The 13,567-nt window shown below is 38.8% G+C and overlaps 2 protein-coding genes across 2 annotated transcripts; one reads left to right on the top strand and one right to left on the bottom strand.

The window, feature by feature from the left end:
* Positions 1 to 496: 496 nt before the first annotated feature.
* Positions 497 to 8,087, bottom strand: letmd1 (LETM1 domain containing 1). Its single transcript, XM_085344854.1, has 9 exons — positions 7,972 to 8,087; positions 7,532 to 7,686; positions 6,649 to 6,764; positions 5,067 to 5,149; positions 4,750 to 4,936; positions 3,512 to 3,613; positions 3,267 to 3,419; positions 3,086 to 3,182; positions 497 to 702 (listed from the first exon to the last, which is right to left on the bottom strand). Exons 1-9 carry the CDS (start codon positions 8,085 to 8,087, stop codon positions 626 to 628), a joined length of 1,086 nt encoding a protein of 361 aa, XP_085200980.1. The 3' UTR covers positions 497 to 625.
* Positions 8,088 to 9,049: 962 nt separating this feature from the next.
* On the top strand, positions 9,050 to 11,570 carry gtsf1 (gametocyte specific factor 1). The gene is made up of 7 exons (XM_085344357.1): positions 9,050 to 9,081; positions 9,765 to 9,865; positions 9,971 to 10,077; positions 10,536 to 10,662; positions 10,761 to 10,850; positions 11,357 to 11,414; positions 11,495 to 11,570. The coding sequence occupies exons 1-7, from the start codon at positions 9,050 to 9,052 to the stop codon at positions 11,568 to 11,570; spliced, it is 591 nt and encodes a 196-aa protein (XP_085200483.1).
* Positions 11,571 to 13,567: the final 1,997 nt, after the last annotated feature.

Here is a 13,567-nt window from a genome sequence, read left to right as displayed (position 1 = left end):
GTGGGCTTTTTCTTTACATAGTTACTCTCAGGGACTTTCATATTGTCTACTGCTGTTTGACGTCAACCAAGTTATAACGCCTCTTCATCTCCACATTACCCACCACAAGTCCTGTTACCCACAACCTTGATCATGGTAAACAATATTCAAAGTATATAAAAAAAAAAACACAAAGTGAGGTACTGGCATGAAAGAACACAGGACATGTTTGATGTGAAATGTAAAAACAAACATGCCCATCTTAATGTAATTCTTTTAAATAGAATGTGTCTGAGCATATCACCAAACAAAAAGAACTGCTGAACTTAAATAACATGTATCAGTTCACACATGCAAACAAGGTTCACATATAGCAATAGATAATCATTACATTACTTCCACATCACCAGTATAGCACTAATGTCTAATAGATGACAATGGATTCATCTTGTTTTTAAATGCTATTAACTGCAAAGGCTTCTTTTTTGTGGTAAATCCTTTGAATAGAAATGGTTTCTTGCCAAAAACACCCTTAAAATGTTGTTTACTTTCCAAAAAGGAGCTGTTGAAAACCTCTTGGAAAGTTTTGCTTTTCATTGCACGTAAGAGAGTATAATCACAACAGCAGATAGCATGTGGCTTCCTGTCAGTGATGGCTGGGACCACTTGGGTAGTTTGCAGAGAGAAACACAATGCTGTGCAAAAGCAGTGACACCTCTGAGTCTGCAAAAATGAAAGTAAAAAATACATGCTAATGTAATAGCTATAAAATAATGATGCAACATTTAGGAAATACTTAAAAGGTCTTTTAAAGCACCCCCCAAAATGCTTTAAATATAACTCAAAGCCTGATCTTTAAGTCACAAAAGGTAGTGGATATTTTGTCTTGACTATTGTACATAGAACAAGTAGTTCCTATATTGTTTAATGTGTGGAGACAATGTGCATTTATTACATTAGCTAGTTAGCAGATTTAGCCTCTAAACAGTTTTTCAAGCCTCCCGTTATAACCTAAAAGAGCCAAGATATTTGTGTCCGGCCGCTACTTAAGAATGCAGAATATCTTGATAAAGCTGATTAAAAAGATAGACAATAGCCTGATGGTTTCCAGATGCATTTTGGCAAATGCAATCCCTCTTGCTCTCATTCTGAATTGTACTTGGATTAAAAGCAAAGCCTGCTCAAATGTAATTGTCAGCAGATTATGAATTATGAGAGAAACAAAAAATGCTGTTAGTGTCAAAAAAAATCTTATTCCTTGACTTGGCATAAATCTGTAGAGCAGCAGATTGTGCACTTATCAGGCTGTTCACACTGCTTTGTTAGGGCCATAAGCTGTGCACCAAACACCTCCTCTAGAAAGTTCACCGGCTCATCATCTAGGGTCATGTACTGAACAATAAATGCAACATGCACAGGTAATGCTGAATTATATTGAATTTTGGTTCCAATTAAATGCCCTTTCAGATTAAGTATTTTTTAAATGTTTAACTTTAGAGTAAAGTCCTGCATCAGTGAATGAACTGAGTATTAACATTCAAGTACAAACAGACACTTCATATTCAAATAAGAATTAACTTAAATAATTTTCTGTTCTGTCACTACACATGTTCTTGAGTGAGACCGTTTCTGGAGCTACTTTGATACTACTGCAGTACATAGAAGGAGAAAGACTTGGTTACTCTTCATAAAGATGATTTATATGTTAGATAAACATGCAGTATATTTCATCAGCCATTATCTGCAGGGTGTTTCATTTGTTTAGAGCGCAGGTGTTGAACTCCAGGCCTCAGTGGCCTGGTAATGAACGAATCATTTGATTCAGGTGTGTTGACCCAGGGTGATATCTAAAACCTGCAGGACACCGGCCCTTGAGGCCTGGAGTTTGACACCCCTGGTTTACCGAAACAAAAAGTGGAGTGCCATCTGTTGGAATCATGTCAAATAGCAGTACAGACTCATTCCACTCATTTGGCTACAGATACACTGGAGTTTAGTAAAACTGGAACAGAGATGATTTGTGGGACAGTCTAAGCCTTATACACTGATCAAAAAATTAAAGGAACACCTTTTAGGAACACTTCTGGGATGTTGATCTGGTCAGTTAAGTAGCAGAGTGTGTTTATAACCATTTTCAGCTTTTTTGGTGCACTGGAGGGGCACCAATGAGACAACCATGAAAATAGGAATGATTTTACCTCATGGGGGCAAGTGACATTTTTACCCTTCTCATCTTTTCTGACAGATTTTTCACTCGATGGCTTGGGTCAGTCTCACTATTGGTAACATGAGGCAATACCTGGGCCCTATAGAGGCTGCACAGGTAGTCCCACTTCTACAGGATAGCACATTAATGTGTACAATTTCCAGAAGTTTTGCTGTGTCTTTCAGTGCAGTCTCAAGAACAGGTGGATTCCAGGGGACAGGCTGTAGAAGGTCGTTAACCCATCAGCAGCACCGGGATCGATTAAATTTTGGCAAAAAGGACGAGCCTGTTAAATAACTTTTTCACTTTAACTTTCAGGGTGTCATTAAATTTAGCCCTCTGTAGGTTGATACTTCCATGTCCATCACACAGTATGCCATTCTTTCATTCCTAACATATTACCCAGTCCACATCAATATCTAGCACGATTTCTTTTCGGATGTCCTTTCAAAGTGTTTTTAATGTTTTTGAGCAGTGTACATCCAACAGATGTGCTGCACTTCAGCTATCCACAGCATCCACAAAGCACATCAACTCTAAATTGTGCTCCACATACACATGCATAAAGCCAGAACTTTAGTTTAGGCTCATATTTACTTACATTTTGAACTATTATTTTGTTTTATTTTAATCCATGGTTTTTCTGACTCATTATGGACATTTTGGGGCTGACTATACAGGTAAGCACAGTAAAAGCAATCAAGTCTCAGCTACTTTATTAGGGAGAAATCTGTGCAATATTCTGTCTGGAAATTTCTCTTCACATAAATCCTCTTAAGGAAACAGGTAAAGTTATTTTTATTACAATTCTGGTCATTTTTCTTTGGCTCTCATCAAAATCTTTAGGGTAGGTGACAGAAAAAAAAGAATCTATACTGCAAATCCAAATAATAATAATACCTTTCAATGAGCTTGACACCTGTAGCCACTGGGACAACCATTCACGACACTGGTTAACACCAAGAACATCAGCATTGAGGCCCCTTAGATAACAAGCCTGAAAGGAGAAAAACATCAAGTATTTATAAAATGGCTTAAAGAGGAAGGCACTCAGTATATAAAGTCATGGAGAGTGATGGACCTGTCTGAGTTCAGAGTCATTCAGCTGGTGAACGCCCAGTCTGCTGAGGCCCCGGTCCAGTTGGAGCAACTCCAGCCCGTGGCTGCTTAGCCGCTGGCCAATCAAGAAGCCGGGGAGCCGTGGCGTCAAGAAGAGCAGCGGGCTGATGTGTCTCTGATTAGCCATAAAAACATGAATACGAAGGCTTTACTAAGCCTTTTGCATTCCTGTTAACTGAGACAGAAAATTGGAGGAGTTTTACTGACCATGTGATCAACGCTCATTCTCCTTATACCCAAAGGAGGTCCAGAAAACAGGCTTCGGATAGCAAGGATTTCAGACGCTTTGGGGTTTGCTCCACTTTGGACCTGAACAAATATCAAACATACATGTACTGGTTAGAAATGAACAGATCTGCAAATCTGTACTGTTTCACACAGTTCACAGCCAAACTTTGTGGCGTTTAGGCACCATCATGACTGACTCCTGCAATGTTTATTAAACTGAAGAATGAGAACTAGGGTGCACTTACTATTTGTGCATCCATAATGAACAGTTTAAAATTTAACAAATAAGTTGTAGTTTTCTAATGAAAAGAAATGACAGTTATCCTTGCAAACTGGCCAAGTATCCCAGCTATGTGTCCAAAGTTTGAAGTGAAAAACTGCGCGAAAGAATACTTAGCAGAGCAGAAAAACAATGCACTATTTTAAAACCACTGACAATTTAGAGTGAGGATTTCCATTGTCTTAATAAGAGGGGGGATACATTAAATAGCAAGTGAGGAGTCAGTTTTCACAGTCGACATGGAAGTGGGGAAAAAATTGGACAGCATAAGAATCTCTCAGACAGAACTGTAATGGCCAGATCACTTGCACAGATCATCTTCAAACCACAGGTATCAGGTGTTTCCCCAATAAGCATGGGTTAGTACTAGAAGCAGGCCAAGCACAGACAAGCAACAAGATTTCTTGGGTGCTTACAAGATTATAAGCACCCAAGAAAGCTGACAGGACACATGCATGGAGCACAATAACCACAGACAGGTCATAGTGCGCATGCTCTCGGCTCTCCACCACTAAAATCTACCCAAATCATCAGCTGGATAGCCTTTAGTGATTATGCAAGTGCAAAGCTGGGTTATTGAGCAAGGGAAGAAGATGGATCAGTTTGATGAGTCACATTTTCTCTTACATCATGTGCACGGCCAAGAGGATGTGTGTGCGTGTCCTTAACTTTGGAAGAGTGCTGGCAGGATATGCTACAGATTTAGTGCAAGACAGTAGAAGAAAAGTGATGTCTGGGCAATGTTCGGCTGAAAAATCTTTGGTTCTGACATTAATGAGGATGTTACTTTGAGACATAATATCTAGTTATTCCCTGATAACTCGTGCTACATTCAGGAAGATAACATTATAAGGGGCCACACTGTAAAAACTGTTCGTGAATGATTAGTGTACTTTGAAAGCAGAAAGCAGTACTGCTACACATTCCCGATACTTACTTTTGCACACAGGTCCTTAAGTTGTCTCTGTAAGTGACCATTTTTGACCTGCTGACTCGTGCACTCAAGTCCTTTGAGCACCGGCCAGTGGTGCCGAGCTCTGAGGGAGTGGTACACTCTCCGAAACTCCAGCTGCTGGCTGGGAGTCCAGAAGTGAGGGATCAGGAGCTGACGGGGGAAGAAATACCTGTCGATGCAGGAGGAGGTGTTGTTAGCAGAGTGAGGCACACTAAGTGACAGAAAATGATTAATGAACAGGGACAGCAACATAAATAAGCCTGCAAATCAAATGAGATGGTTATTTCAAGAGGACTCACATCAAGACAAAAACCAGGTAGTTGGCAAAGGGAGGGATGGATATGATCACCAGCGGGATGGCCTTGATCAAGTCTCTGCGAAACTGTCAAACACAAGTCAAGTGAGCCAAGTTACTGTGAGACATTACAGCCCTGAAACACTGACAATGCATAAACTAAAAATACTACACTGCCATAAACACAGGAATTGAAACTCTACCAAAATCTACACTAATTTATGAGAATGGGTGACTAAACGCTAATCCCTCCCCTTAAAGGATGCTCTGACAGTCCTCACGATTATGAAATTCTTTTTAAATACCATTAGTATTTACTCAGAGCGATAGCTCAGATTGAATACCTGACGTACAAAATCAGAGAGATGAATCGGCTGAGATGTATGGAGGGGAGAAAGTGGGATTATCGGGAAAAGGATGCAGAAGATGAGGCTGACAAGCAAGAAAAAAACAAAAGAAAAAGGAGCTTTACGGTTGTTTTGACAGGAAACGCTGATGGTTGGCATGAAAAGGGAAGATTTAGAAGACAAGAAGAGTTGGAAACAGACATTCCACTGAACTGATCAAAAAGAAGAAGCTGCCAAAAATAAATAAGAGCATTGCTTACATCAGCATTACACATTTTTCAATGCTGATAAAGTAGATGACCTCCTCTACCTCCTGAGGCATGCCATCCCACCCCTAATGAAGTGCTAGCATCTTGATAAATCCTCACGCCTGTTAACCTAATACCAGACAGAATTAACTCATTATGACCGGTTCAAACAGTAGGTGTTTGTTTTTTCTTTTTATGGTTGATTTAAGCCTTTTCATTTTAGGAGTTTAAATTAGAATATATTAATTTGTTATTTTGATCTTGAATTCTGTTTTTCTGTCTATTTATTCTTTTAATGAATACAAACTGATGGCTGCACTAAATAATATGATAGTTTATTTGCCTTTAAATTTTTATACAGTTTTGCCAATTAGTGTCAAAACAAAATAGAACTGGTTTTATTTGTGTGCATGGAGATGGTGTTAACCCGACATGAATTCCCATTGCCGGTATTACACTAATAATACTCCAATCGATAATCTAAATAAAATAGGATTATATTGGATTTTCTGTGACAAAATGCATCACATTTTGGTAGATAACGTGATAGAAAACGCAACTTTTTTTTGCTAAGAGTGAATGTATGAAGGAAAGGATTTTTAAAAAGATCCCAGATAAAAAAAAAAAGCAGAGGGAATTTCTATACAAGGGAATTTCTTTTTGCAACCAGGGTTCGCCTCCTGCTGGCCATTAGACAGAATGCAGTCAAAATAAAATTTTACACTCAGAAGCAATAGCATCATATTAACAATCAAAATCAAGTATATTCCAAACTTTTGCAATTTGAAAGATTAAAAAAATCAAATAATGTTTTTCTGACTTATTGCAGATTTAATAATAACAAAATAAATGTAATTATATTTAATACAAATTTAATAATAATAAAGAAATTACTCATTTTCACTGAGCTATAAGCAGTTTGATTCCCTCCATTTCTAATATGTGTGGAAAATTCTGATATTTCTGTGTGCAGTGTGGTAAACAGACCCACCTGTCTGAGTTTCTCCATGTCCCTGTAAGGCAAATCCTGGAACTTTACTCCATCAGACCACATTTTTCCTTTTATCCTCCTGATATCTTTGGCATCTCGGAACAGTAGCTTGAATCCTGGAATGAGTGACAGAAAAATTTGTTTTAAATATTACTGTAGATTTTAAAAAAATTATTTGACTCTTAGAACAAAGTGCTTTGTAGCATGCTGTTTATTTAGACACCAACTCCTTAGCCTGCTTGTACTCTGTAGATGTTCGCTTTAGATTGGGGCCACAAAATGATGTAATTGTATAATCATTTGTATATTACAAACAGTATGTAGTATGCAATGTTTGTTTGCTTGTTTAATGCAGTTTTAATAAAGTAAAATGAAAATTTGACTTGCAAGACCTGAAAAAAATAAGCTCGGGTAAGTGATGGACAAGAACAGTGTTTTCTGGATATAATGCTGCTGATGGGGTGATGTTTGAAAGAAGACAACTGGACTTCTTTAGGTTTTTGAAGACATTTCACCTACCATCCAAAAGGCTTTTCAATTCTAGAACAAAAGCAGACACACCTATACAGGAAGTAAAGACCCTGAGGACCCTGATGTTAGTAGACCAGGTGAAACGATCATATTAAGGCCATGGAATATGAGAAATCTGGCTATTAAATGTCTTATTTTAACTCCAGATTCTGATCATGAGTTGGGTCTTGAATTCTCTCTCTCAGCAACTTTCATCTTCAAAAACCTTCATATATAAGGTGCCTATGTACTACAGCAGCCTGTTTCCTGGTCCCTAGTCAGGTTTCCCAACCTCATTGTTGGGCTAACAACACTCACAGGGCTCTCCTGCAGTTTTTTGGAGACCTCAGGAGTGAGTAAACCGTGAGCTTACCTTCCACGAAAGTGTGATAGAGCAGAAAAAAGCGGGGAAATCGCTTTTTAAGGAAATCTTCATATTTGGTATTAGCCCACTGGAGTTTGGAGGCAACATAACGAGCAAAACCTCGTCTGACTTCGGACGATGAGTAGTGTCTACACAGGGGCAGTCTGTCAGAGAGGAAAGATATCTGTCATTAAAGGAATAAAATAATTGTTTGTACATTAAAGAATTAAACATGATTACTCTTTATCGTTGGGGTATGCACCGATCACGATATAATAATTGCTCTGATGAAAATATCAACAACGTACTTTATTTTTTATTTTAAATTTTATTTTCAATATCTCTTATCAGCCGGTAGGTATAGCTAGCTTAGCAAAGGTTTACGAAACACGAGTAAAACAAAAATGATAAATGATGGAAGCGACGATGTTAATCGGCTTCATATATACCTGAACTGACAGACCACGTAGGGAGAGTAAAGACCATGTGTTATCCTGTTTTTACCGAGACGACAGTGTCGGATTAAAGACAGTTGACTACACAGACTCGAACAGGACAGCGCCATGTTTGACAGGCAGCGCACTTACCGTAATGACGCTCATATACAGCAAAGATTAAAGTGAGTCAGTTACCGTAATGGAAAAAAATGGTGCCAGGGTAAATAAGAGTCACATGCTACTAAGTGTGTAAAATGATGGCAAAAAATAACCTTTTTTGTTTTATAAATGTAAATAAGCATTCTAAAAACACTGACTCTTTCATATTTTAATGAACCATCTATTCACAAAATAAAACGTCTGCTTTAATATAAGAAAAATATGATATGATGTGATACAAATAGGTCCAGTTACAAATAAGTATTTTATTATAAGTATATTACATTTTGTTGTTTTTCGCTGCTCTAATACAATAATTTCTAACCTTTTAAGATCACTAAAGAATTTCAGATTTTTTCTTATTCTTCATACTACTTCTTTGCCAGTAGCTGTGTACTTTTACGTTAGCATTTTACTTTGAGTACTGGAATTTTACATGTAATCAGTAGTGTCTACTGTATGTACTCTTACTTTTGCAGTTCATTTAATTTAGCAATCCTTCCAAAAGTCAGTGCAATTTAATTAGCATGTTTTATTGATGCTATTTATCATCTTTACTTAAAAATGAGTGGGTAGTTTTTGCACGGACAACTAATTTAATTAGCTGCTTCTTCCACCAAAAGCCAGAGATTCAGTTTGCACATTTTATTGATAGTATTCATAGTTCATATAAAAATATTTTTTAAAAAGAAAAAAGGTAAAATCGGCCCTGCGACAGACTGGCGACCTGTCCAGGGTGTACCCCGCCTCTCGCCCTATGACAGCTGGGATAGGCTCCAGCGCCCCCCGCGACCCTGAAAAGGATAAGCGGAAGCGAATGGATGGATGGAAAAAGGTAAAATCCCCGTAGAGCTAATAAAAAAAATTTAACTGCCAAAAATCACGTGACTCTTCGCGAGATTTAAAGAAGTGGGGCGGCTCTGGTTGTTTGATGTCTTTTGAGAGAAACGGATCTCTTTCATGGTAATTTTAAACTGCTTCTAGGCTTTATTCGAACCATTTTCTATAAACGTTACAAAAGTTAAGTGCAGGTGTTTAAAATTCACGTGTTAGTGTCTCAGGCAATGTGCTGAGTAGCTAGGCAACTTTTTTGCTAACAGACTTTGGAAACCGGCCAGGTCTTCTTGCTGCATATTTTACGGTAACGTTTGATGAGCTAGGTACTGTGTAGCGTGTCCACGAGTTAGCTCTGCGACTTATTTTATCCATATAGAATGGCTTTATATCAGTCAAACGTGAATATTTGGTCATCATGGGATGTTTAATCAGGTCAAAGAAGAACTGGGGGTGTAGGAACCACCTGCACCTATACTGAGACACAAAGAGTTGGGGGGGGGGGGAAGAGCTAGCTTCATTCACTAAGGTCACTCATGTTTCTGTCTTTGTACACACATTAGGAGTATTTTTTTCTTCTTCTCTATATTTAAAAATAATCCAAACCAGCAGGCTAAGTTAAGCTCACTTTGGGGTAACAGAAAAATGTTGCACACCTGCAGAGCTGAAGGGTTAATGTGGTTATGCAGCTTGTGAATGCTGTGCCATGTGTTGGCATTACCAAAGTGCAAGCATTTAGCTTACACAATTCCTGCGTGTCTATTTGGGGGTGGGTGGTTATATTTTAATTTAAACTGTTTGCCTGCCCACAGTAAATTCCAGCTACAGATGGCGAGCAATTTTGTAATTGGAAGCACCAGCAGTCCCTGCAGGACCTCTTCTGCAGAGCCAGCACAGCTGGTGGAGGAATATGGTGAAACTTTTTTTTAACATTAAGGTGTTGTCAGTACTTTAAATCCTAAGTTAATGCATTTGCTTCTTCCCCCCCCCCCCCCCCCCCCCCCCCCCCCCTTTAAAGATGGGAAAGGAAACACAGACCCAGAAAAACTTCTTCAGTGCCCTTTTGATAAAAACCACAAGATCCGGTCCAGCCGCTTTCCTTACCACATCATAAAGTGCAGGAAGGTGAGTCAAGTGCTAGTATCTTTAAAATTTTAGGTTTTAGTTGTATTTTCTTTCTATTTTACATTAGTCTGTCAAATTGAGTTTACTCATTTTAGTTTTGTTTTTTAGTTTCTGTAGTTCCAGTGATGGTTTTAATCTTATAAGAGACTTTGGCCTTGTTAGATGTTCACAGCAGCCATTACAATGCAAACATTAAATCTTGGAAGGGCCTCTGGATTTCATGCAGCTGAGTTAAACAGGATCCTATTGAATAATCTAACCACTGAACCAGTGCTTACAATTATTTTTATTCAGCAGAACATCAAAACGCTAAAGTAGCCAAATTTTCTCCACTGGTGGATGAGGGAGAATAAAAATTGCTAAGTGGCGAAGCTGGTACTGGTCTTGAGTAATTTCCTGGCTTGAATGAAACTTTAGCCATGATTGAAAGTTTGATTGTTTATACAAACTCTCTGCAGAACCATCCCAAACTGGCCCGTGAACTAAAAACCTGCCCTTTTAATGCTCGCCACCTGGTCCCCAAACATGAGCTGGCTCACCACACTGAGACCTGCGAGGACAGAGTTCCTGTGGACATGGAAGAAGGTAAGACTGCTTTTTTTTTTTTTTCTTTTTTTTTCTTTAACTTAAATTTAATCATGTTTAACCTCGTGAATATTTCTTATTTTACACCCCTGTTACAGATGGAAGTTCAAGTTCAAATGGACCTTGTAACTGGCATGTCCCAGTCAGCACTTGGGTTAACCCAAACATGACTGAGGATTGGGATCAAGGTATGACTTATAACCTCATCATCTTGGTATTGGCACAAGGATGACTAACCCTTACCTGGCTGTGTGAATCAAGCGTTAAAGTGCTTTAGACTCGTTTTCCTTGTAATGGAAAGCTGAAGACAACTGCTCCTCCTGCTTGAAGCTTACGCTCACTTGATCTGTGACCTCTGTAAACGCTTCATCTGGGTTAATGGTCTTGGTTGCTAGTTTTAGTAATTATTACTGAATAAAACTCTTTAACTCTGGAAGATTGTTCAGGGCTGTTGTGATGAACTGCTACTGTGTAAAATGTGAAATATCCCATTTCTCACCTAGGTCAACCTTTTTCGAACCTTGTGTCTGAAAACTGCTTTTCCCCCTTCAGTTTCTGACTGTTAAACAATACTTTCCATTTTAAGAATGGGTCTGGGTCTAAATGCACCTGAAATATAAACTTTTTGTGCTGCACCCTGAGACATTGAGACAATACTTAGTGAAAGTATTAAGGTAACTGTCCCATCTTGCAGAGGCAGATAACACTGCTCCTCCATTTGTGTGGGGTGAAACCAAAACCATTGGGCCAAAGTAAGTCAGCTCTTCCATCAGTCTGAATCGGCTAACAGTAGTTTTTCTTTGTTCTCTAACTGTTGTCTCTCTCCCACCAGACAGGAAACAAGACCCACCAACAATCTTGGTCCAACGTTTAGATCACCCAGTGACATTCCATGGTCTGGTTTTTAAGCTATAATTTGTATTTACTGCATATGCAAGCATGTTTAGGCATTTCCCTTTTTAAATTTGTTCTTAACATTTTTTTTTTTAAATCTCCCTCAATGTGACTCATGCCTTCTGCCAGATGCAGACTACGTTGATGTGATATGTCCACTTTTTTTTTTTTTTTCGTCGCGTCTAGCATCCTCACTGTTTAGTCAGACTGCATTGTTGCTTAATAAAGCTGTTTACCTGAGGAAACTTGAGTAAATTCATTTTCAGTCACATGCTATGCAATGATTCAAGATGGTTTAAAGGCAAACTTTTCAAGTCCTATATTTGCAGCACATCCCATATTTGACGCTTATAACAGCTTGGAACACTTTGACTTCAGTGTTGCTTTGATTGGTTAGCATTCAATATAACGCACCCTGAGGTAGCTGTGTTTTAGTACTATATAAAATTGAGTTGGAATGAGTTCTTGGCATAATTTCATCAAGGTGCTCCACGCATTCCTCAGATTTTGAGTGACATGATTGCATCACAGTTGCTACACATCCATGACTGGAATTTCATGTTCCGCCACATTGCAAACGTGCTCTATTGCAGCGGTCCCCAACCTTTTTTTGCGCCACGGACCGGTTTATGCCCGACAATATTTTCATGGACCGGCCTAAGGTGTCGTGGATAACTACAACAAAATAAAACTAGTACCGGTACCGAAAAAAGAATTTATTCATAACACATGGTACCGGTCCGAGGCCCGGGGGTTAGGGACTGCTGCTCTATTGGATTGAGATCTGATGACGTGGAGGTCATTTGAGTACAGTGAACTTGCTATCAAGTTCAAGAAACCAGTTTGACATGACTTAAGAGGTTTGCAAAGTCCTGCTGGGCCTTTGTGTGGAGTGGTTGGATGTGGTTGTAATTTTTAATAGAGGTAAAATGTTTGGGTTTTTTAGCCCTTAAATATCCTGTGGATCAGGGCTCATAAACGCTTGAAAATAAAATTAACTGAAGTAAAAACCTAATTGTTTTTAGGTTTCAACTGGTCTAGCTGTTGGTTTGAGGTGAAGTTGAATTTGTAGGTACACGTCATCCTCTATTACTCTTTCCACTTTTCATAATGCACCAGTGACTGTAAACCATCCCCAGAGCCTCACCTTTACTCCGTCAATCATGCTTCTTGTCATTGTGGCTAGATAGTTCTGCCTTTGTCTAATCCAACCATAAAACTTTTCTCCAGAAGGCTAATCCACGTGGACAGCTGGAAATTTCAGTCGAGTTTGAAGGTGTCAGTTTTGGAGCAGGGGTGTCTTTCTTGGCCAGCACCTTCTTAGACCATGACAATGGTAAACTGTGATACTGGTTTCCAGTTCATGGCAGGCTTCACTCTGAGTGATTCCTGGGTTGTTCCTGAACTTGCATACAGTTGTCTGAACATGCTCAATCATCCAGGTAAGGAGATCCTGAGGACAAGTTTGAACTGTTTAGAAACGGCCTTCCCAACTCGTGTAAATCTACAATTGTCCTTAGATGTTAACTGAATTCCTTGGACTTTCACATTGTGCTGGGTATTGGTCAATCCAGTAAGTGCTGTCAAACAAATCCTTTTTATTCTGGCAAAAAGAAACTACCAGTTGTAGTCAATCATGATCAGTAACTAGAAGATAATGTGCTTTGGCCCTCATCATGTATTAAAAGATTAAAGTGAATATACGTAAATATTTGATCCTGTGTGGATTATGCAGAACCATTAAAAGGCCAGAGTAACATTCATACCCAAGATCAGTCTGAGCACAGCTGTGTATTAACTGTCATTTTCTGACCTCTGGATGGCGCTATTTGTCAACTTTCTACATTCATTCTTTCTCTTTACGTTCTGTCACTTTGACTTCATTATCACACATCGATTCAATGATCTTCTCTTGTCGGACATGTTTAACATGTGGCTTTTCCGGGTATAAAGAACATTTCTCTCTTGACATTAACTTTGTCATGCATCCAAAGCTGCCGCATAAGAGTGA

This window comes from Diplotaxodon limnothrissa, linkage group LG20, assembly GCF_057381915.1.
Source record: "Diplotaxodon limnothrissa isolate DT_005_m linkage group LG20, D_limnothrissa_male_GT1.1, whole genome shotgun sequence".
Classification (NCBI taxonomy): domain Eukaryota; kingdom Metazoa; phylum Chordata; class Actinopteri; order Cichliformes; family Cichlidae; genus Diplotaxodon; species Diplotaxodon limnothrissa.
Note: the sequence above shows the minus strand (reverse complement) of the source record. Positions and strands in the feature narration are given on the sequence as shown.

Excerpts from the sequence above, each read along its gene's own strand:
- letmd1 (XM_085344854.1), bottom strand. The coding sequence starts at position 8,087 with ATGGCGCTGTCCTGTTCGAGTCTGTGTAGTCAACTGTCTTTAATCCGA. Across the intron at positions 7,687-7,971 it reads TACGTGGTCTGTCAGTTCAG|ACTGCCCCTGTGTAGACACT; the intron begins GTATATATGAAG and ends CCTCTCTGACAG. Across the intron at positions 703-3,085 it reads GGTGTCAAGCTCATTGAAAG|ACTCAGAGGTGTCACTGCTT; the intron begins GTATTATTATTA and ends TCATTTTTGCAG.
- gtsf1 (XM_085344357.1), top strand. The coding sequence starts at position 9,050 with ATGTCTTTTGAGAGAAACGGATCTCTTTCATG. Across the intron at positions 10,078-10,535 it reads ACATCATAAAGTGCAGGAAG|AACCATCCCAAACTGGCCCG; the intron begins GTGAGTCAAGTG and ends AACTCTCTGCAG. Across the intron at positions 10,663-10,760 it reads TCCTGTGGACATGGAAGAAG|ATGGAAGTTCAAGTTCAAAT; the intron begins GTAAGACTGCTT and ends CCCCTGTTACAG.